Here is a 25,207-nt window from a genome sequence, read left to right as displayed (position 1 = left end):
TCCAGTAGTTGGTGGCAGTGAAGCTACTGTGTGGCCCTTAAACCCTCCTTTTTCCGGGCTGGGGTCCCTCTAGGTTCAGGCAATGTCTGCGTCTTCTTTCTCTGCTCTCACGCTCTTACTCCCTCTCATCTAACGAGGGGTTTATTAGGTTTTTTGATCCTTTCAGAACAGTTTTTCATTTTGTCAATTTCTTTCTTTCTTTCTTTTTATTTTTTGAGACAGGGTCTCCTTCTGTAATCCAGGTTGGAGGGTAGTGGCATGATCTCTGCTCACTACCACCTCTGCCTCCAGGGCTCTAGCGATCCTCCCACCTCAGTCCCGCAAGTGGTAGGGACCACAGACAGATGTGTGTCACAATGCCCGGCTAATTTTTGTACGTTTTATAGAGATGGTGTTTCGCCGCGTTGCCAGACTGATCTACCTCCTAAGCTCAAGTGTTTTGCCTGCCTGGGCCTCTCAAAGTTCTGGGATTACAGGTGTAAGCCACCACACCAAGTCCACATTGTCAATTATTTTTGTGGTTTGTATTCTATTTCCTTAACTTACATTCCTGCTTGTTACTTTGATTGGTTTAAATTCACTTTATGTTTTATGATTCATTAATGTGGATATTCGGGTCATACATTTCATGTTTTTTCTTTTTTTTGACAGCTTTAGTGAGGCACAATTCACATAATTAATAGTTATAATTTTTCATATAATTCACCCATTTAAAGCTACATTTCCATAGTTTTTTAAATACACTCGTAACTATGCAATCATCACTATAATCGATTTTAGAATATTTTCATCACCCCAAAAAGTAACTTCTTACCCTTCAGTAGTAACTCCCCATCTCCCAACCTCCAATTCCTTAATAGAAATATTGAAAGACGCACGTTTCACCCTGAGCACTGTTAGCCACTTCCCACCAGTTGTGATGTGTTATATTGTCATTATTTATTTTGAAATATTTAACCTTCCCTTTTGATTTCTTTGTTGAACCACAGATATTTTAGAATTGTGTTGTTCAATATCCAAATTTTGGATTTCTCTATGGATATTGTTACTGATTTCCAGTTTAGTTTCATTAAGCTTAAAAATCGTATCGTATATTATTTCACTCCTTTTAAATTTCTTTAGACATGTTTTATAGCTCAGAATGTGGTCCATCTTGGCGAAAGAACCACAATTGAAAAGAATAAGTCTTCAGTGGATGTTCCACTCCTGCTCGTTAAATGTCAATTAAATTGGTGGCCGGGCGCGATGGCTCACGCCTGTAATCCCAGCACTTTGGGAGGCCGAGGCGGGTGGATCACAAAGTCAGGAGATCGAGACCATCCTGGCTAACACAGTGAAACCCTGTCTCTATAAATAAATAAATAAATAAATAAATAAATGTCAATTAAATCAAGGTGGTTGACAGTGTGCAGGTCGCTTGCCACTTTGCTAGTGTTTTCATCTGATTGTTCTGTCAATTGCAGAGAAAGAGCTGATTTAATCTCATTTTCATTCCATTTTTGCTTCAAGTGTTTTGAAGCTATATTACTAGGCATATACAATTTGTGATGATTATTATACTCCCTGATGAATTAATCTTTTTAACTATAAAAGTTGTTTTTGATCTCCCATAATATTCTATGTCCTACAATTGTTACCCTACATAGCTAGTCAGGAATGAGCAGGGCAGGACAGGGCTCCCCCTGCTTCTTACACTAGGAGGGTTGAGCAAACATCAGGTGATGGTTAGGTGGTTTTTAACTGTATCTCTAAAGTAGTAACTGGTTACAGCCGATGCCAGGGAAAGGCAGGCTCCTAATAGATAGAAAGCACCTGAAACTGATCAGCAGCTTCCCAACAAGATTTCAGGACAGGGGAGAAGCAAGGCAAGATCCTGGAAGTATGCCAACGTACAAACCCCCAAGTCACAAGGTGAGGCTGCACATTTGGCTTCTTAAGTCACCTGCTTGGTCATCTTCCAAGTTGTATTTTCCTTTCCTTTCCTTTTTCCTTTCCTTTCCTTTCCTGTCCTGTCCTGTCCTTTCCTTTCTGTTCTAAAGCTTTTTAATAAACTCATGACTGCTCTAAAACTTGCCTCCATCTCTCCTTCTGCCTTATGACCCTCACTCAAATTCTTTCTTATCAGGAGGCGAAGAGCTGAAGTTGCTGTGGACCCATCCGGATTCGCTACCATCAACTAGGGTAACTCGGATCTCATCCACTGCTAACAAAATCAGCTACATCTGATACTGAGATAGCCATAACAGTTTTCTTGGCCTTAGGATTTGCATGATGTATCTTTTCCCATCCATTTACTTTCAACAGACAGCATCTGTGTCTTCCTTTTTAAGTCCCAACTCTTATAGACAAGATCTGGTTGCTTTCTCAGCCCTTCCAACCATTTCTATCTTTGAACTGTAGTGGTCAGTGGATGTACAGTTAGTGCAATAGTTGATACAGTTGAAATAGATGTATAAGTTTACCATTTAAGCAATGATTGTCTAGTCTAATTTTTTTACTCCTTTTTCCCTTGCACATTTTAATGTTAATTACCTTTTAGGATTCCATTTTAATTGGATACTGCCTTTTGGTTTTGTTTGTTTGTTTGTTTTGTTTTGTTTTGTTTTGTTTGTTTGTTTTGAGACGAAGTCTTGCACTGTTACCAGGCTGGAGTGCAGCGGCGCGATCTTGGCTCACTGCAACCTCCGACTCCAGGGTTCAAGTGATTCTTCTGCCTCAGCCTCCTGAGTATCTGGGACTACAGGCCTGTGCCACCACACCCAGCTAATTTTTTGTTTTTTTTTTACTAGAGGCGGGGTTTCACCATGTTGGCCAGGATAGTCTCCATCTCTTGACCTCGTGATCCACCCACCTCAGCCTTCCAAAGTGCTGGGATTACAGGCATGAGCTACTGTACCTGACCAGATACTGACTTTTAGTGTGTACGTATTTCCTGATCTATGTGCAAGTGCTATAGGGAATGCAGTATACACTCAAGTGTTTATATTCTATTTGAAGTTTTTTAAAAAATGAATTTATTGAGGTATAATGGATATAAAACAAAGTGCACATTTTTAAAATGTGTAGTTTGGTAGAGATGTAAGTATACACTATGAAACTATCACCACAATAAGATAATGACATGTCTGCCACCCCCAGAATGTCTTCATTCTTCAATATAATCCTCTCTTCTGCTTTGCTCCTATGTCCCCAGCAACAATTCATCTGCTTTTTGTCACAAGAGATTAGCTGCATTTTAATAAGAAGTAGAATCAGATGGTATGCATTCTGCTTGGATTCCTTCACATGACATGATCATTTTGAAATCCATCCCTGTGGCCATGCGCAGCAGTACTGCATTCCTTTTCATGGCTGAGTTGTGTTGCTGAATTAATTGTGTGATATTAATGGAAAGCTTAAGAGACTTGCAACAAGATAGGTCCATTCATCACCACCCACTATTCCTAAGCCTTAACTGCATACTTTATGAACCTCACAGCAATGTTATCATCATTGATAGTATATATTTTTCAAGAAACTAAGAAGAAGTAATAATCCTTTACGTTTTCCCCCACTTTATATTTCTGGTGACTTTCCTTTCTTCCTTCAGATCTAGGTTTCCATTTGATGTCAGATCTCTTCGGCCTGAAGCATTTTGTGTCCTGCGGGTCTACTAGCAATGAAGTGTCCATAGCGTCTCCAAAATCATATTCACATTCCTAATTCTTAAAGCCACTTTATGCCCTTTTATTCCTTATTTGGTAATGACCTCAGCCAAATCTCAGATTAGAAAAACCAGAATTCCACCCTGAACCTCCTTCCTCTTCTTACCAAACCCATTGCATCACCGGCCTGTATCATCATCATCATTTCCCTCAGATCCGCCTCAGCTGCCACTTGCCTCCTTCATGATAATGCAACCTGACCCTCACCCTAACCACTAGGACCCATCCCAAATGCTGCCCAGGCCACGTCTGAGGTCACCCACCTAATCCACTCTGCACTGGGCAAACAATGATCTCTGAAGTGCTGATCTGATGGGTGATGTCTTGGGTGAAAACTTGACAATGGTCCTGGTGACTCTGGATCCTCTGGATCCTCTGCACTCTATTCAGATCCTGTGTTCTGTCCTCAGCCTGCCTGCCACACTCCCCACCTCTCACGTTTAACGCACTCTATGAGCAGGCTGAGGACACAACATCTGCATTAGTGCAGCTTCCTAGAATCCACATTACCCATTCATTCACTCATGGAAGGCATGTAGGCGCCTGGTGACCACATATACAAGGAGCCACGGAGTATCAGGAACACAGCACAGCCCTTCCTTTCCTTAGCACAGTTTCCATTCACAGGAGCTGAGGCACAGTCATCACCAACCCCAAAGTCCATGAACTTGTGAAGAGTCTGGAGGGGCTGCTCAGGCAGAGGTGACAAATGCCATCGGTGGCAGGGACAGTAATGGACATAGTGGGGAAAGTCCACACAGACAGAATCCCAGACAAATAGCAAGTCAAAGTAATGGGGGAGGGGAGTAAAAACAAGTGAGGTGGGGACAAGGCTGTGCAGGATGCGGCCTCTGATTGAGGGAGAACGGGTGTGTGGCCAGAGATGTGTGACTTTGTCCGTCCATAGAATTGTGTCAGACTTGAACTTTTTCCTGGGGGGTGTGTGTGTGTGTGTGTGTGTGTGTGTGAGAGAGAGAGAGAGAGAGAAAGAGAGAGAGAGAGAGAGAGAGAGCGCAGCATGCCAGAGGCATGGAGAGAGAGCAGCATGCCAGAGGCATGGTGGGGAGAGAAGGAGAATGAGAAGGGAGGAGGGTGGAGGCTTGCTCAGGTCCTCTCCTGCAAGGCTCTGCAGTTCCAGGCTCCTCTCCAGATGAGTCATCAGCCGGGGGTTTCCTGGTTATGCACATCCCCCACTGGTGATGCAATAGGTAGGTGGTTCCACAGCCCAGTGTGGCCCTGACCCTCCCTCAAGCCAAGCAGGCTCCTCTTTCCTCTGCAGGGCACACACACCCTTAAAGCTGCTAGTTGACCCTGAACTGAGCAGTCATTCAGAAGACCAGACATCAACTCAGACTTGTTCTCTCAGTCTTTCTGTGGCCTGGGATCTACTTCTGAGGTTTATAGATTTCTTTTTGTCCCTGTATAAGACCAGGGCCAGCCACTAAAGAGATGCAGGAGTCCGGGGAAGTCACTTCCCTTCCTTTCTAAACGTGAAGAGAGAAACTTCATGTTTCTCTCTTCTGAAAACAGCAAGTGTCATTAAATGAGCCCTTAGAGACCTCCCAGCAGTGACCCAGAAAGAGCTGAGCACCAAATTCTCCCCTGGGAAAGGCAGCAGAAGCCAGTCAGGCAGTGGGTGCTGCTCCCCTGAGATTGGCTCACCCATCCCCCAGTGACCCCCCTCCTGCCAGCCACCCCCTGCCCCGAGAATAGCTGTGTGACCTTCAGCAAGTTACTGAGTTGATCCATGTCTCACACAAGAGAACCAACTTAATCATAGTTCTGGCACAGTCAGGTTGCTGTCAGAATTAGATGTGTGAATTTGTATGAAGGGGTCTGAATACAGCCTGACTTATGGGATGTGCTGTATTTCAGTGCACACTCTGAATAGCATAATCATTACTAAAAGGATTTTTTTTGAGCCAGGGTCTCACTCTGTCTCCCAGGCTGGAGTGCAGTGGTGTGAACACGGCTTACTATAGCCTCGACCTCCCAGGCTCAGGTGGTCCTCCCACGTCAGCCTCCCAAAGAGCTGGGACTGCAGGCGCATGCCACCACACCAGGCTAATTTTCTGTGGGTTTTGTTGTTGTTTGTAGAGCTGGGTTTTGCTATGTTTCCCAGGCTAGTCTTGAACTCCTGGGCTCAAGTGATCTGCCCGCCTTGGCAGGACTACAGGTGTGAGCTATTGCACCCTGCCCACCCTGGCCAACTGACTATTATGAATTAAAGGCTATTGAAAAACAGCAGGCGCATCGCTTCTTGGCCTTTTGGCTAAGATCAAGTGAAAAACAGCATGTGCAAGAAGATCCTTTTGACCTTTTTTGTGTTTCCTAAAAGCAGGACATGAAAGTCCCCTAGGATACATCAGACAAACTCTTTGTTTTTAAGGATGAGAAGTAGAGGCCAAGAGAGTACTGCACAGAGCTTGTTAGAATAGAACCACTCTTGAGAGTATCGGCTTGGAGGGAGGGGCCAAAATAGCCCAATAGGAACAGCTCCCGTTTGCAGCTCCCAGCGAGACCGACGCAGAAGGCAGGTGATTTCTGCATTTCCAACTGAGGTACCCAGTTCATCTTATTGGGACTGGTTAGGCAGTGCGTCCAACCTACGGAGGGTAAGCAGAAGCAGGGTGGGGTGTCACTTCACCCAGGAAGTGCAAGGAGCCAGGGACCTCCCTCCCCGAGCCAAGGGAAGCCCCGAGGGACTGTGCTACCCGGCCAGGTTACTACGTTTTTCACGGTTTTTGCAACCTGCAGATGAGGAGATAGATTCTCTTGTGTCTACACCACCAGGGCCCTGGGTTTCAAGCACAAAACTGTTTGGGCAGACACTGAGCTAGCTGCAGGAGTATTTTTTCTTACCCATGGTGCCTGGAACCCAAGCGAGACAGAATCTGTTTACTCCCCCTGGAAAGGGAGCTGAAGCCAGGGAGCCAAGTGGTCTCGCTCAGCAGGTCCCCCTCCCATAGAGCCCAGCAAGCTAAGAACCCACTGGCTTGAAATTTTCGCTCCCAGTATGGCAGTCTGAAGTCGACCTGGGACGATCAAGCTTGGCTGGGGGAGGGACGTCTGCCATTACTGAGGTTTTAGTAGGCAGTTTTCCCATGACAGTGCTAAGGAGTCTGGGAGGTCTGGGGTGGGCATGGCAAAGCAGCTGTGGCCAGACTGCTTCTTTAGATTCCTCCTCACTAGGCAGGGCATCTCTGAAGGAAAGGCAACAGCCCTAGTCAGGAGTTTACAGACAAAACTCCTGTCTTCCTGGGACAGAGCACCTGGGGGAAGGGGCGGCTGTGGGCGCAGCTTCATCGAATTTAATTCTTCCTGCCTGCCGGCTCTGAAGAGAGCAAGTGATCCTGACAAGAGGGTTTCTCCCAGCACAGCACACCAGCTCTGCTAAGGGACAGACTACCTCCTCAAGTGGGTCCCTGACCCCTGTGCCTCCTGACTGGGAGAAATCCCCCAACAGGGGTTCCAGGCACCACGGGTCAACCTCAAACAGGAGAGCTCCTCCTGGCATCAGGCCAGTGCCCCTCTGGGACAAAGCTTCCAGAGTAAAGAGTAGGCAGCAATCTTTGCTGTTCTGCAGCCACGGCTAATGATATCCAGGTGAACACAGGCTGAAGCGGACCTCCAGCAAACTGCAGCAGACATACAGAAGAGGGGCCTGACTGTTAGAAGAAAAACTAATAGAAAGCAACAACATCAACACCAACATAAAAGACCCCCACACTAAAACCCCATCGAAAGGTCATCAGCCTCAAAGATCGAAGGTAGATAAATCCATGAAGATGAGGAAAAACCAGTGCAAAAATGCTGAAAATTCCAAAAACCAGAATCCCTCTTCTTCCCCAAATGATCACAACCCCCCTCTAGCAAGGGCACAAAACTGGATGGAGAATGAGATTGATAAATTGACAGAAGTAGGCTTCAGAAGGTGGGTAATAAAAAACTCCTCTGAGTTAAAGAAGCATGTTCTAATCCAATGCAAGGAAACTAAGAACCTTGATGAAAGGTTACAGGAACTGCTAACTAGAATAACCAGTTTAGAGAGGAACATAAATCAACTGATGGAGCTGAAAAACACAGCACAAGAACTTTGTGAAGCATACCCAAGTATCAATAGCTGAATCGATCAAGTGGAAGAAAGGATATCAGAGATTGAAGATCAACTTAATGAAATAAGGCATGAAGACAAGATTAGAGAAAAAAGAACGAAAATGAACGAACAAAGCCTCCAAGAAATATGGCACTATGTGAAAATATCAAACCTACAATTGATTGGTGTACCTGAAAGTGACAGGGAGAATGGAACGAAGTTGGAAAACACACTTCAGGATATAATCCACGAGAACCTCCCTAACCTAGCAAGACAGGCCAACATTCAAATTCAGGAAATAGAGAGAACACCACTAAGATATTCCTTAAGAAGAGCAACGCCAAGACACATAATTGTCAGATTCTCCAAGGTTGAAACAAAGGAAAAAATATTAAGGGCAGCCAGAGAGAAAGGTCAGGTTACCTACAAAGGGAAGCCCATCAGATTAACAGCGGATCTCTCGGCAGAAACCCTATAAGCCAGAAGACAGTGAGGGCCAATATTTAACATTCTTAAAGAAAATAATTTTCAACCCAGAATTTCATATCCAGCCAAACTAAGCTTCATAAGTAAAGGAGAAATAAAATCCTTTCTAGACAAGCAAATGCTGAGGGATTTTGTCACCACCAGGCTTTTTTTTACAAGAGCCCCTAATGAAGCACTAAATATGGAAAGGAAAAACTGGTAGCAGCCACTGCAAAAACACACCAAAATATAAAGACCAATGACACTATGAAGAAACTGCATCAACTAATGTGCAAAATAACCAGCTAGCATCATGATGACAGGATCAAATTCACACATAGTAATAACCTTAAATGTAAATGGGCTAAATGCCCCAATTAGAAGACACAGACTGGCAAATTTGATAAAAAGTCAAGACCCATTCGTGTGCTGTATTCAGGAGACCCATCTCACATGCAAAGACACACATAGGCTCAAAATAAAGGGATGGAGGAATATTTGCCAAGCAAATGGAAAGCAATAATAATAATAAACAAAAACAGGGACTGCAATCCTAGTGTCTGATAAAACAGGCTTTAAACGAAGATCAAAAAAGACAAAGAAGGCCGTTACATAATGTTAAAAGGATCAGTGCAACAAGAAGAGTTAACTATCCTAAATATATATGCACCTGACATAGGAGAACCCAGATTCATAAAACAAGTTCTTAGAGACCTACAAAAAGACTTAGACTCCCACACAATAATAGTGGGAGACTTTAACACCCCACTGTCAATATTAGATCAACGAGACAGAAAATTAACAAGGCTATTCGGGACTTGAACTCAGCTCTGGACCAAGTGGACCTAACAGACATCTATAGAACTCTCCACCCCAAATCAACAGAGTATACATTCTTCTCAGCACCATAAAACACGTGTTATAAAATTGACCACATAATTGGAAGTAAAACACTCCTCAGCAAATGCAAAAGAACGGAAATCATAACAGTCTCTCAGACCACAGTGCAATCAAATTAGAACTCAGGATTAAGAAACTCACTCAAAATCGCACAACTACATGGAAATTTAACAACCTGCTCCTGAATGACTACTGGGTAAATAATGAAATTAAGGCAAAAATAAAGAAGTTCTTTGAAACCAATGAGAAGAAAGACACAATGTACCAGAATCTGTGGGACATAGCTAAATCAGTGTTAAGAGGGAAATTTATGGCACTATATGCCCACAACAGAAAGCCAGAAAGATCTAAAATCAACACCCTAATATCACAATTAAAAGAACTAGGGAAGCAAGAGCAAACAAATTCAAAAGCTAGCAGAAGACAAGAAATAACTAAGATCAGAGCAGAACTGAAGGAGATAGAGACATGAAAACCCCTTTGAAAAAATCAATGAATCCAGGAGCTGGTTTTTTGAAAAGATTAACAAAATAAATGGACCACTAGCTAGACTAATAAGAAAAGAGAGAAGAATCAAATAGACACAATAAAAAATGATAAAGGGATATCACCACTGATCCCACAGAAATACAAACTACCATCAGAGAATACTATAAACACCTCTACATCCTCCCAAATCTAAACGAGGAAGAAGTCGAATCTCTGAATACACCAATAAGTTCTGAAATTGAGGCAGCAATTAATAGTCTACCAACTAAAAAAAAAGCCCAGGACCAGATGGATTCACAGCCGAATTCTACCAGAGGTACAAAGAGGAGCTGGTACCATTCCTTCTGAAACTATTCCAAACAATAGAAAAAGAGGGACTCCTCCCTAACTCATTTTATGAGGCCAGCATCATCCTGATACCAAAGTCTGGCAGAGACACAACAAAAAAAGAAAATTCAGGCCAATATCCCTGATAAACATTGTTGCAAAAATCCTCAATAAAATACTGACAAACTGAATCCAGCAAGCACATCGAAAAGCTTATCCACCAAGATCAAGCTGACTTCATCCCTGGGATGCAAGGCTGATCCAACATACGCAAATCAGTAAACATAATCCATCACATAAACAGAACCAATGATAAAAACCTCATTATTATCTCAATAGATGCAGAAAAGGCCTTCAATAAAATTCAACATCCCTTCATGCTAAAAACTCTCAATAAACTAGGTACTGATGGAGCATCTCTCAAAATAATAAGAGCTATTTATGACAAACCCATAGCCAATATCATACTAAATAGGCAAAAGCTAGAAGCATTCCCTTTGAAAGCCGGCACAAGACAAGACAAGGATGCCCTCTCTCACCGCTCATATTCAACATAGTATTGGAAGTTCTGGCCAGGGCAATCAGGCAAGAGAAAGAAAAAAAGGGTAATCAAATAGGAAAAGAGGAAGTCAAATTGTCTCTGTTTGCAGACGACATGATTGTATATTTAGAAAACCACATCGTCTCAGCCCAAAACCTCCTTCAGCTGATAAGCAACATCAGCAAAGTCTCAGGATACAAAATCAGTGTGCAAAAATCACAAGCATTCCTATACATCAACAATAGACAAGCAGAGAGCCAAATCATGAGTGAACTCCTATTCACAACTGCTACAAAGAAATAAAATACCTAGGAATACAGCTTACAAGGGACATGAAGGACCTCTTCAAGGAGAACTACAAATCACTGCCCAAGGAAATACAAGAGGACACAAACAAATGGAAAAACATTCCATGCTTACGGATAAAAAGAATTAATTTCATGAAAATGGCCATACTGGCCAAAGTAATTTATAGATTCAATGCTATTCCCATCAAGCTGCCAGTGACTTTCTTCACAGAATTAGAAAAAGCTACTTTAAGTTTCATATGGAACCAAAAAGGAGCCCATATAGCCAAGATAATCCTAAGCAAAAAGAACAAAACTGGAGGCATCACGCTACCTGACTTCAAACTATACTACAAGGCTACAGTAACCAAAACAGCATGGTACTGGTACCAAAACAGATATACAGTCAAATGAAACAGAACAGAGACCTCAGAAATAACACCACACATCTACAACCATCTGATCTTCGACAAACCTGACAAAAACAAACAATCTATTAAAAGGATTCCCTATTTAATAAATGGTGCTGGGAAAACTGGCTAGCCATATGCAGAAAACAGAAACTGGACCCCTTCCTTACACCTTGTACAAAAATTAACTCAAGACGGATTAAAGACTTAAATGTAAAACCCAAAACCATAAAAATCCTAGAAGAAAACCTAGGCAATACCATTCAGGACGTAGGCATGGGCAAAGACTTCATGACTAAAACACCAAAAGCAATGGCAACAAAAGCCAAAACTGACAAATGGGATCTTATCGAACTGAAGAGCTTCTGCACAGCAAAAGAAACTATCATCAGAGTGAACAGGCAATGTACAGAATGGGAGAAAATTTTTGCAAGCTACCTGTCTGACAAAAGTCTAACATCCAGAATCTACAAGGAACTTAAATAAATTTACAACAACAACAAAAATAAAACCATCAGAAAGTGGGTGACGGATATGAACAGACACTTCTCAAAAGAAGACATTTATACGGCCAACCAACATATGAATAAAAGCTCATCGTCACTGGTCACTAGAGAAATGCAAATCAAAACCACAATGAGATACTATTTCACGCCAGTTAAAATGATGGTTATTTTAAAAGTCAGGAAACAACAGATGCTGGTGAGGCTATGGAGAAATAGGAACACTTTTACACTGCTGGTGGGAGTGTAAATTAGTTCAACCATTGTGGAAGACAGTGTGACGATTCCTCAAAGATCTAGAACCCAGAAATACCATTTGACCCAGCAATCCCATTACTGGGTATATGCTCAAAGGATTATAAATCATTCTACTATAAAGAGACATGGATACGTATGTTTACTGTGGCACTATTCACAATAGCAAAGACTTGGAACCAACCCAAATGCCCTTCAATAATAGACTGGATAAAAAAATGTGGCACATGTACACCATGGAATACTATGCATCAATAAAAAAGAATGAGTTCATGTCCTTTGCAGGGACATGGATGAAGCTGGAAGCCATCATTCTCAGCAAACTAAAACAGGAACAGAAAACCAAACACTGCATGTTCTCACTCATAAGTAGAAGTTGAACAATAAGAACACATGGATATGGGGAGGGGAACATCACACACTGGGGCCTGTCAGGGGGTGAGGGGCAAAGGGAGGGAGAGCATTAGGATAAATACCTAATGCATGCAGGGCTTAAAACCTAGATAATGGGTTGTTAGGTGCAGCAAACAACCATGGCAAATGTATACTTGTGTAACAAACTTGCATGTTCTGCACATGTATTTCAGAACTTAAAGTAAAATAAAATAATAAAGTATTCAGGGATAAGGAGAGAAAAATAAATTTAGATTGTATACATATATAAAATACATTTTAAAAGGTAAGCTTGTCTTTTTTATTCCTTAAAGGAGCAGATATTTTTTAAAAAAAGAATAGAATCACTCATCTTTTTAACCTCCACATATTTACTTGTTTTTTCACAAGTTACTTGGTCTAATTCAGTATATAAGTAACTGACTCTCACTGTATCTTCTGTGCCATGTAAAATTTGTATTATATTAATCTGTGTGCTTTTCTCCTGTGGACCTGTCTTATGTCAATTTAATTCTCAGGCCCAGCCAAACAAACAAACAAACAAACAAACCCTTAAAGGGGAACTTAGCTTCCCTCCATGACCCTCATTAGTGGCTGTAATCAAACCACATCTTCCAGGCCAACAATACCACATCCTATGGCCTTACAACTGCACGGCCTCCCTCCAGCACGGCCTCTCTGGAGAAGGGGGAGGCCAGAGTGGTGAGCTCTCAGGCCTCCCTCATGCTCCCTCCTATTAGTTATATGACCCCTGGTGTCACCTCTCCCTCCACACTGTGGGCTCCGGGGAGCAGGATTCACATGGGGTTTGTTTGTCCTCCCTGCCGCCAGCAGACCCCAGGCACAGGTGTTCCCAGAGTAAAGGGCTCACTGTCTACTTCCTGGGTGAATCACTTTCCCCAAAAACCCATGAGGTGAGTGCAGTGGTGGCTTCAGCTCACCGCCTAAGGACAGGCTCCAGGCTGCAGCACAGGGAGGGCCCTGTGGACTCTGCTGAGGACCCACAGGAGCTCCCAGAGGCCAAGTGCAGGACAGAGATCAGAGAAGCAGCTGCTCAGAGAACTCTAGTTCTGCAGAGGCCCAAATATGGCTGCTATTATACAGAAGGTGAGGCCAAAACTGCTGGAGACATTGCTCCTGAATCTCATTTTGCCACTTGTAAAACATGGAAAACGATCCACCCTCATCTCCCCGGGTTGTTAGGAAAATCCACTACCTGAAGATGTGCAGTCTCTGGCTGGGAGCAGGACACCAGCTGCCCAACAGCACAGGCTCGGGGCATGGCACTGTCCCCACTGTCCCCACTCTCCCCATCCTCAACCTAGAAGCTAGAGCCTCATTGCCCTGCCACTCCTGGATACAGGACAGAGGACCGGAACGGGGACTGTGGTCTCTCAGTAGAGGCTGGGTGAACAGCCATCTGTGGCCACATGGATTTAGACCTTTCCTGCTCACTCTTCAAACTGGGGCATGGGCTGGGTGCCCACCAGAAGGACAACTGGAAGCGTGGCAGGTAAACCAGGCTGTGACCCTGCAGTGCCATTGCTGTCCTCATTTGAATTCTGGCTCCTCTGTTCCTCCATGGCCTCTCCACATGGTGCTCCACCCCAGTCTTCAGAAGCTTCTGCCCCAAGCTCAGAGAGCTGGTACTGAGGTGCAGGTAGGAGAAGGTGCAGCCTCTGCTGGGTGGAGGACAGGTGCCCTGGGGATCCAGAGTCCAGAGTGACTGACACCAGCCCTGAGGATGCAATTTGTTCTCCCAGACCTGTTAACAGCCTGCAGAAGTTTACACAGAGCTGCTGAAGATTTTTATCTCCTCATTTTACAGGAAGGAGCTGGGGCCACACCAGAGTCACAGAGCTGGACTGGGAGCATGGCAGGGCCCAGCCATCCACAGCCTCCAGTTTCAGTACTCTGACAACCTGAAAGCTGAGCCTTTGGATCTTCTTGATTCCTACTTTGATAAAGAGAGGGATGGGGTGGAAGGACCTGGCATAGAGATTGGACCAGCCCAGCATTGACAGAGCCAGGACCTGGAGTCAGGAACTGAGCTCAGCTCCAGGCTCATCTGATGTCCTCCTGACAGCCTGAGGACAGAGACCTTATCTCCATTCACAGGCATGGTGGGTGGCAGGGACTGGCCCCAGCTGACCACGGTTTTCCAAGTGCACAACTGAGAATTCAGTCTTCCCTGCCACCCTCCACTGCTGTCTTGTCTGAATCCCCTGGTCGTCTACTCCCAGTACCAAACATTCCTGTATCCTTGAAAATCCCTAGTACCGTGAAGGAATGAAAATACCTAACAATGTGATGTATCATGTTTTATTTCCTAGACTAGTGACAAATGGAAGCTAAGTGTAGCAAGGGTGCAGGGACATAGACACATCTGTGGACTAGGTGTGAGTGTAAGTTGGGTTCTGTAGCAGGAAGAGCCACAGACAAAACCCATCAGACACCGAGTTAAAGAAGGAAGGGGTTTATTTGGCCAGGAGCATCGGCAAGACTCCTGTCTCAAGAGCCAACGTCCCCGAGTGGGCAATTCCTGTCCCTTTTAAGGGCTCACAACTCTAAGGGGGTCTGTGTGAGAAGGTCATGATAGATTGAGCAAGCAGGGGGTACGTGACTGGGGGCTGCATGCACCGGTAATCAGAACAGAACAGAAGAGGACAGGGATTTTTCACAATGCTTTTCCATACAATGTCTGGAATCTATAGATAATGTAATCGGTTAGGTCAGGGGTCCATCTTTAACTACCAGGCCCAGGGCATAGTGCTGAGCTGTCTGCCTGTGGATTTCATTTCTGCCTTTTAGTTTTTACTTCTTCTTTCTTTGGAGGCAGAAATTGGGCGTAAGACAATATGAGGTGTGGTCTCCTCCCTTAGTTCAATGGTCTTTTGGCCAACATAGTGAACCCTCATGTCTACTAAAAATACAAAAATTAGCCAGGTGTGATGGTGCAGGCCTGTAGTACCAGCTACACAGGAGGCTGAGATGGGAGCATTGCTTGAACCTGGGAGACGGAGGTTAAAGTGAGCCGGGATCACACCACGGCACACCAACCTGACCACAGAGAGACTGTCTCAAAAAATAAACCACACAAAAGAAAGAAAAGAAAAAGAAAGAAAGAGAAGGAGGAAAGAAAAGAAAGAGAGAGGAAAGAAAAGAAAAGGAAAGAAAGAAAGAAAAAGAAAGAAAAGGAAGGAAGGAAGGAAAGAGAAAGCAGGAAAGAAGGAAAGAGAAAGCAGCAAGGAAGGAGGGAAAAGAAAAAGAAAGAAAAAGAAGAAAGAAAAGAAAGAACGAAAGAAAGAAAGAGAAGGAAGAAGGAAGGAAAAAAATGAGAAAGAAGGAAAGAAGAAAGAGAGAGAACGAGAGAACAGGAGGGACAGGTACCCCTCGGAAGGGGAAAGGATAAGGACGCGCCTCGAAAGCGGACTCTGAACCTCAAGACCCTGTCTGTTCACAGCCAAGCGCGCGACCCTGGGAGGCATCAACTCCCCAGGCGCCTCCCTCAACTCATTCTCCCCCAGTTTCGGTGCCTGTCCTGGCGCAGACAGGACCCAGAAACAAACCACAGCCCGGGGCGCAGCCGCCAGGGCGAAGGTTACTTTCCGATACCTTCCCCTCCCCGCCCCACTTGGACGCGCTTGCAGAGGGTGACGTTGACAAGGCTCTTATTATTTATTTATTTTTTGTCACCAACCTGTGGCGGAATTTGCAGTTGCATATTGGCTCTGATTCGCCCCGCCCCGAATGACGCCTGCCTGGGGGCTGTGAAAGTACAGCCGCGCCGCCGCAACTCCTTCTGGACACAGAAATCAGCACGTGTCCCGTGAACCCCGCAATCTCTGTGCCCACAAAATACACGGACTGACGTCCGATCTACTTTAAGAGTTGAAACCTACGGGCCTGGGGGGCGAAGAGCCTTCCCTCCTGCCATGGGACAACTGAGACAGAGCGCCCCGGCCGCTTCGGGGGCCCGGAAAGGGCGCGGCCCGGGACCCAGGGAGGCGCGGGGAGCCAGGCCTGGGCTCCGCGTCCTCAAGACCCCTGTGCTCGTCGTCGCAGCCGCCGCAGTCCTGCTGTCGGTGAGTCCCCGCCGCGGTCCCTGGTTGGGGAAGAGCGCTCCTGGCGCCGGGAGCGGGCAGGGAGAGAGGGGGACACTATGGGGGTGCGTGGCCCGGGTCGCCTGCGGCCGGGCATGTCCGGGCAAGACGCACCAGTCGCCAGAGTCGGGGGAAGAGCCGGGTCCCCGGGCTGGGCAGGAGCGACCCGGGCCGCGAAGGAGCAGAGCGCGCGTTCCACTTGGTGTAAATTCCCGAATCCAGTGAGGGTGCGCGACAAGGTGGGAATTCCCGAGTAAGCCGCGTGAGGCCACAGAGACGTCCTCGGACTTTGATTTTGTTTTCTTTCCTTCCTTTCTTTTTCTTTCTTTCTCTTTTTCTCTTTCTTCCTTTCTTTCTTTCCCTCCCTTCCTTCCTCGATCAGTTCCTGCCTTAATTTCTTTTCCTTTTGCGCCTTCGAATGAATTCCTAAAGGTGCTCATTGCAGATCGCTTTGATCCCGCGACCAGTGAAGAACTCCCCTGTGGTCGCTGCGTCCCAGTGGTTCCGTTCCGCGCGCGGGAGCGGTTGCGGGCGCAGCTGGAGAGGACCCTTCCTCTCCTTAGCCGCTGCGCCCCTACGCGCGCGGGGCCGCTCATCGCCAATGCCGGTGTTTGGGGTTCCTTGGGAAAATGAGATTTAGGGGAAGGGAGTCTGTGGCACTTGGGGCCTGACCTGCTTGATAACAGCAGCTGCATTTTGGTCTGGCAAGAGCCTTTCTTGCCACCTCTCGGCAAGTATCTGTGATAATGGGGAAGGGACAAAGGGTCGGCTTTGTAGGGAACAGCACGGTGTGCTCAGCGACGGGAGAGATTGTGAATCATCACACTTTACAGAGGAGGAGACCGTAGCTCAGCGAGGGGAAGTCTGTGGGCCGAGACCTAACTCAAGACTGTACAGAGGGGCAGGAAGGGAGAGGAGGAACCGTGAAAGTAAGGTCAAGAGAATGCTGGTGTTGGCCTAAAGAATACCAGTGTGAAGCACTGGAGTTTTATGGGATATTGTTACACACCTCATGCTGAGTTCAGTGTTTCCACCCCACACCACTGTGTGTCCTTGGTATCACCTCTGAGTGGAGGGAGGGCGGAATCCTCCTGGTGAGGAAGGTGTACAGGGGCCTCGGTCTCCCCCTCCTGCTGTGGTTTCTGTGGGCCTAGGCTCCCACGGCATCTTGCTTCTCTGTGGGTGGTGGATCTTTGGTCTCTGGCTGCTTTTATGATTTTTCTTAGCACTGGTTTGCAGTGATTTGGTTTGTTTGCCCTGTTGTGTTTTTTTTCTATAAAGAATTTCTTGGATTTTTGGCTTTCGACTTTTATGTTCTTTCTACTTGGAAGATTTTTTCTGTAAAGAAAGCCACAACTGGGTTGTGTTGAATTTCTCGTATTTGCGGTTTTCGAGTTTATGTTCTCCTTGGAGATTTTTCTGTAAAGAAAGCCACGACAGCCGGGTCCGGTAGCTCCTGCCTGTAATCTCAGCACTTTGGGAGGCCGAGGCGGGCGGATCACGAGCTCAGGATATCGAGACCATCCTGGCTAACACGGTGAAACCCCGTCTCTACTAAAAATACAAAAAATTAGCCGGGCACGGTGGCGGGCGCCTGTAGTCCCAGCTACTCGGGAGGCTGAGCCAGGAGAATGGCGTGAACTCGGGAGGCAGAGATTGCAGTGAGCCGAGATCGCGCCACTGCACTTCAGCCTGGGCGACAAAGGCGACACTCCATCTCAAAAACGGGCGTGAGCCACCATGCCTGGCCGAGTTTATGTTCTGCTTGGAAGATTTCCAGCCATTATTTCTTCAAATACTCTGTCTGTCTCTTCTGGTGACTGTGGTCTTAATACATTTACGTTAGAATGTTAGATTTTGTATCAGAGTTAACTTAGTATCTGTTCTTTATTTTGCCCCATCATTTTCTATGCTTCACTTTGGGTAGTTCCCAGTGAGGGCTCTTCAAGTTCATTGATCTGATTCTGCAGAATCTAACCTGCTGTTAATCTCATCTACTGTATATCAGATTTTTTTTTTTTTTGAACTTTAGAAGTTCTCTTTTGGCTTTTTTAGTATCTTTCATTTATTTCCTGATCTTCTTTGTGTTTTTCTTTTTTGAGACAGGGTCTTACTCTGTCACCCAGGCTGGAGTGCAGTGGCACAGTCAGAGCTCACTGCAGCCTCAACCTCTTGAGCTCAAGTGATCCTCCCACCTCGGCCTCCCAAGTACCTGGGACCACAGGCGCTTGCCACCATGCCTGGCTAATTTTTGTATTTTTAGTAGAGACCGGGTTTCACCATGTTGCCCAGGCTGGTCTCAAACTCCTGCGCTCAAGGAATCCTCCCACTTTGTCCTTGCAAAGTGCTGGGATTACAGGCCTGGGCCACCATGCCCAGTCTATGAGTTTGGTGGCAGTGTTTTGTTTCTCTCTTTTTAAAATATCCTTGAGTACATTTGTAAGCTTTAGATGACCTGTTTTAAGGTCTTTAGTGTATCAACACCATTATATCTGTTATCAGCCACTGTTTCTGTTGATTGCATTTTTTTTTCCTGCCTGTGGGGACATTTTTGGTTTTTTTCCATGCATAGTGATTTTTTATTGCATGACATTGTGAATTTTGCTTTCTTAGGTACTGAACATCATTGTGTTCTTTCAAAGTCTATTGGGTATTACTCTGGTCATAATTAGAAAACTGAGGATCAGTTTGCTCCTCTGATACTAGCTTTTAACCACATATAACCATATACCTTGTGTTCAGTTTCCTTATTCAGAGGCTCATTTAGTTAACTACTAAGGGTATAGTGGTCAACTTCTGATGGTAACTAGCCAGCACCCCTGGCATGTGGTCTGTCTACTGTGGGAAGGGGAACAGGAACATGCAGATCTCTCAGCCCTGCATGGGCCACAATCTAACCTTCCCTTCCCTGGGTGGCTTCTTCTCAGGCACCCAGAGTCAGTCTCAGCAGACACTGGATATATCCTCTGCAAGGAGCAGCTGCTTCTCCCAATCTCTGCCCTGCACTTGGCCCCTGGAAGCTCCTGCCTGTGGTTCTCAACAGAGTCTACAGAGCTCTACAGGGTCCTCTGCCCCTGCTGCAGCTGGAGGCCGTCCTTATGCAGTGAGCTGAGGCCATAGCTAGTCTCACTGTCTGTGCTTGGCGGCGGGGGTAGGAGTGATTCATTCATCAGGTAGACGAGGAGCCCTTTACTCTGGGAAAATCTGTGCCTGAGTTGGGGAAGGACAAATGAGCCCTGTGTGAATACTGCTCCCTGGAGCCCACAGTCCGGTGGAGCAGATGACAGCAGGGACCTCAATAACTATCAGGAAGCATGAGGTCCCACCACTGTCACCTGCCCTACCTCCAGAGTGGCTGTGCTGGCTCCAGAGATGTCATCCCTCCATATTTGACTGACAGAAGGAGGCTGTGCAGTCCCAAGGCTGCAGGTCATGGTAGTGTGGCCGGGATAATATGGTTTGCTTAAAATCAACATTGCGGGTAATGATCATAGTAATCAGAGCATGTGTTTAAGTTCTGTGTTCTAAGCACTTTCCACACATATTAACACTTTCAGTTCACACAACAACCTGTGTAGGAACTGTGATTATCCAGGGCAGTTTTAAGGATGTGGGTGACTCAGAGAAGAAAGAGGAGGTTACTCGGGTTAATTTTTGACGAGAAATATTAGCAGGCATTAGGCTCAAACTTGGTATAAAGCAAGGAGCCTCTGTCACAGGTGGGTGAGTCACAAGACAGGGAAGCCCCGCCAATGACTCATGTCCGGGAGGAGGCAGGGTTCCTAGAATTCAATGGGTCAAGAACTGAATAAGCCAAACCGCTGGCCTCCCTTCTTCTTGTTTTCCTTCTCTCTCTTAACTATGCCCATGGACAACCCCATGAGCCCATTTCTGTGGCCCAACACAATCACACATCTCTGGCCACATGCCCATTCTCCCTCCATCAGAGAGGCCCACGGATGGCACAGCCTCGTCCTGCACAGCAGAAAGAGTGAATGGTGGTGAATGGATCTATATTATTTCAACTCTCCTACATTTTGTAATCATATTACAACATTAATTCAGCAGTACCTCTCTTGTTTTTACTCCCCTCCCTCATTACACTGGCTTCCTGTCTGTCTGGGATTCTGTCTGCATGAACTCTTTCCTTTATGTCCACTACTGTCCCTACCACCGATGGCATTTGTCGCTTCTGCCTGAGCAGCCCCTCCAGACTCTCCACAAGTTCGTGGACTTTGGGGTTAATGATGGCTGTGCCTCAGCTCTTATGAATGGAAACTGTGCTAAGGAAAGGAAGGGCCATGTCGTGTTCCCGATATGCCATGGCTCCTTGCATATGTGGTCACCAGGCGCCTACATGTCTTCCATGAGTGAATGAATGGGTAATGTGGATTCTAGGAAGCTGCACTAATGCAGATGTTGTGTCCTCAACCTGCTCATAGAGAGCGTTAAACGTGAGAGGTGGGAAGTGTGGCAGGCAGGCCAAGGACAGAACATAGGATCTGAATAGAGTGTGGAGGATCACGCACATCCAGAGTCACCAAGGCCATTGTCAAGTTTTCACTGGGGACGTTCCCCATCAGATCCACCCTTTAGAGATCATTGTTCACCCAGTGGAGAGTGGATTAGGTGGGTGACCTCAAGTGTGGCCTGGGCAGCATTTGGGATGGGTCCTAGTGGTTAGGGTGAGGGTCAGGTTGCATTATGGTGAAGAAGGCAAGTGGCAGCTGAGGCGGATCTCAGAGAAATGATGATAATGCAGGCCAGTGATGCAATGGGTTTGGTAAGAAGAGGAAAGAGATTCGTGGTGGATTCTAGTGCTTCTAATCTGATACTTGGGTGAGGTCATTACCAAATAAGAAGGAATAAATGGGCATAAATGGCTTTAAGAATTAGGAACCTGAATGTGCTATTGGAGACCGTATGGACACATCATTGCTCACAGACCTGCAGTATACAAAATGCTAAAAGATTTCAATCTGAATAGAGGAAATGAAATGGAAACATGGATTATTTATTTATTTATTTATTTAGAGACAGTTTCACTGTTGTTGCCCAGGCTGGAGTGCAATGGCGCAATCTTGGCTCACTGCAACCTCTGCCTCCTGGGTTCAAGCGATTCCCCTGCCTCAGCCCCCTGAGCAGCTGGGATTACAGGCGCTTGCCACCACACCCGGCTAATTTTTGTATTTTTAGTAGAGACGGGGTTTCACCATGTTGGCCAGGCCCGTCTCAAACTCCTGACCGCAGGTGATCCACCACCTTGGCCTCCCAAAGTGCTGGGATTACAGGTATGAGCCACCTCGCCCGGCTAGGAACATGGATCTTAAGGAAAGAAGGAAGATCATCAGCAATAGAAATATGAATGCACCTATAAAGAATGATTATTTTCTGTTACTTTCTTGAAAATATCAAATAATATAACACTTTGTAGGGTTTGTAACATATGTACATGCCTGAGACAACTATAGCAGAAAGAATCAGTAGTGGAGGTGAATGAATCTGTATTATTTCAAGTCTCCTACATTTTATAATATTACCATATTAATTCTGCCATACAACTCAGTAATAAAAAGGAACGGAGTACTGATGCACATGAAAATATGACTGAATTTCAAAATAATTATGCTGAAAGAAACCAGACAGAAAAGCATATATAGTATCTGATTCTACCTATGATATTTATAGCCAGAAATGGTTTAATTAAAAAAGAAGAAGGACCTTAAATCTACAAGCAAAGTTTACAAATGTAGGAATTAGAAAAAGAATGAACCAAACCCAGAGTTAGCATTATAAAGGAAATAATTATTAGAAGAGAAATAAATAAAACACATAATAGAAAAACAGTAGAGGCCGGATGTGGTGGCTCATGCCTATAATCCCAGCACTTTGTGAGGCCAAGACAGGAGGATCGCTCGAAGCCAGGAGTTTGAGACCAAACTCTGTCTCTACAAAAAATACAAAAACCAGCCTGGCCTGGTGGAGCACACTTGTGATCCCAGTTACTCGGGAAGCTGAGGTGGGAGGATCACTTGAGCCCCAGAGACGTAGGTTGCAGTAAGTCAAGATCACATCACTGCACTCTAGCCTGGGTGACAGAGTGAGACACTGTCTCAAAGAAAGAAAGAAAAAGAAAAAAAGAAAAACCATAGAGAGAATCCACAAAACAAACATTAATTCTTCAAAACTATTAATTAAGCTGACAGAATTCACTAGTGAATTCTAACCAGCTTAATTAATTTTAATGAAGAGCTAATACCACTACTTCTCAAACTCTTTCAAAAACTTGAAGAGAAGGGAACCTTTCTTGACTCTTTCTGTGAGGCCAGCATTGCTCTGATACCCAAGCAGATAAAGATACTACAAGAAAATAAAGCTACATCCCAATATCCCTAATGGATGCAAAAATCTTTAACAAAATACTATCAGAGATAATTCAACAGTACCTTAAATGGATTATACACCATGACCGAGTTGGATTTATTTCCAGAATGCAGGAATGTTTCAACAAATGAAAATTGAACAATGTAATACATTGCATTAATAGAATGAAGGGGGAAAAAGACACATGATCATCTCAATTGATACAGGGAAAACCTTTGATAAAATTCAAAGCCCTTTCATGATGAAAACACTCAGCAAACTAACAATAGAAGAAAACTTCCACTACATCATAAAAGCCATGTAAGAAAACCTCACAGCTAACATCATACTCAGTGTGAAAGACGGAAAGATTTCCTTTAAGATTAAAAACAACGTAAGGATACCCACCTACCTTTGCCACTCAGCATAGTACTGGAAGTTCTAGCCAAAACAATTAGGCAAGAAAAAGAAATAAAAGCATCTGAACTATAAAGGAAAAAGTAAAATCTGTGTTTTCAGATGATATGATCTTACTGGTAGAAAATCCGAAAGAGTTCACAAAAAATTAAACCACCAAAAATAAAACCATATCAAATTTTTAAAATTTTGAAATTTATTGTTGTTCAGTAAGAGACAGTACAGATTGCAATCTGGGAGATTTCAAACCAAGTGGTAAGAAACTTGCCTTACAGTAGGTATAGGACACTGTATAAAGGAGGATGTATTTTGACAATTTCATGATTGACTATTATAAATTTACATTCTTTTTAAAGGCAATCAGAGCTGTTTAAGCTGATTTTTCTATAGCTGCTTGATTTAATTTCACTGAACCATATTGCATCATGACGAAGGTGTAAAACTTACATTTTGTGGGGTTTTTTCATGATTACAGTTAATGTTTCAGGGATATCAGGATGTCTTAAGTTTTGGCTACATGGTTATGGGTGATTGCCATAGGGTATAGCTAAACTGTGTTTTTAATTTTTCTTTAATAGTACTAAAATGAGTTCATCAAAGAAGCGGAATACAAAATCAACTGGAAAAGTCAGTTGCATTTCTATACACTACCAACGAACAATTCAAAACAAGAAATTAGGAAAAAATCCATTTACAATAGTATCAAAAATAATAAAATAGGAGTAAACTCACCAAGGAGGTGGAAGACTTGTGCAATGAAAACTATAAAACATTACTGAAAGTAATTAAAGAATACAAAAATAAATGGAAAGAGATGCCATGATTATGGATTGTAAGACTAATTATGTCAACGTTTCCTAAAGTGATCTATACATTCAATGTAATCTCTATCAAAATCCCAATTACATTTTTGCAGAAATGAAAAAATGTATTCTAAAATTCATATGGAATTTCTAGGGACCAGAATAGCCAAAACAATCTTGAAAATGAATAAAAATGTAGTAAGATTCACATTTCCTGATTTTCAAAACTTCCTGCAAAGCTGCAGTAATCAAAACAGCATGGTACTGGCATAAAAGCAGACAAATAGATAAGTGGAATAGAATAGAGCAGCCAGAAATAAACCCTCACATATATGGCCAAATTATTTTTCACAAGGATGCCAAGATGGTTGAATGGAGGAAAGGGCCATCTTTTCAATGAAGGGGGCTGGGAGAACTGGATATCCATATTCAAAAGAATGAATTGAACCTTAGCCTAACGTCGTATATAAAAAATAGCTAAAAAAAAAAAAAAAAAGATGTAAATGTAAGTGCCAAAACTATAGAACTCTTGAAATAAAATATAGGATAAAAATTTTGTGACATTGGATTTGGCAATAATTTCTTGGATATGACACCATGGACACAGGCAACAAAAGAAAAAATACACATTTTGGACTTCATGAAAATCAGTAACTCTTATGCATCAAAAGATACAATTAACTGGATAAAAAGGCAAAACCCACAGAATGAGAGAATATATTTGTGAGTTATATATCTGATAAGGGCTTAATATCTAAAATACATGAAGAATTCCTATAGTCCAACAAAAGAAAAACAACCCGGTTAAAAATGGGCAACTGATTTTTATAAACGTTTCTCCAAAGCAAATATACAAATGGTCAATAAGTATATGAAAAGATACTCTAATCACTAATCATTAGGGAACTGCTGGTCAAAACCACAGAGATACCATCCTATACCCATCAGGATGACTATTATTAAAAAAACACACACAGGCCGGGCCCGGTGGCTCACGCCTGTAATCCCAGCACTTTGGGAGGCCAAGGCGGGTGGATCACGAGGTCAGGAGATCCAGACCATTCTGCCTAACACCGTGAAACTCCATCTCCACTTAAAAAAATACAAAAAAATTAGCCTGGCGTGGTGGCGGGCACCTGTAGTCCCAGCTA

At 44.2% G+C, this 25,207-nt stretch overlaps 1 protein-coding gene across 2 annotated transcripts in view; it reads left to right on the top strand.

Annotated features, from left to right (window-relative positions):
• Nucleotides 1-15,946: 15,946 nt before the first annotated feature.
• Nucleotides 15,947-25,207, top strand: part of TNFRSF10B (tumor necrosis factor receptor superfamily, member 10b) — a 72,576-nt gene continuing 63,315 nt past the window's right edge. For both annotated transcript variants that reach the window (XM_011968816.1, XM_011968815.1), the window contains exon 1: nucleotides 15,947-16,455. In XM_011968816.1, the coding sequence (XP_011824206.1) occupies nucleotides 16,306-16,455 (150 nt within the window). In that variant the 5' untranslated portion in view covers nucleotides 15,947-16,305. The remainder of the gene's footprint in view (nucleotides 16,456-25,207) is intronic.

This window comes from Mandrillus leucophaeus, unplaced genomic scaffold, assembly GCF_000951045.1.
Source record: "Mandrillus leucophaeus isolate KB7577 unplaced genomic scaffold, Mleu.le_1.0 Scaffold86, whole genome shotgun sequence".
Classification (NCBI taxonomy): domain Eukaryota; kingdom Metazoa; phylum Chordata; class Mammalia; order Primates; family Cercopithecidae; genus Mandrillus; species Mandrillus leucophaeus.
Note: the sequence above shows the minus strand (reverse complement) of the source record. Positions and strands in the feature narration are given on the sequence as shown.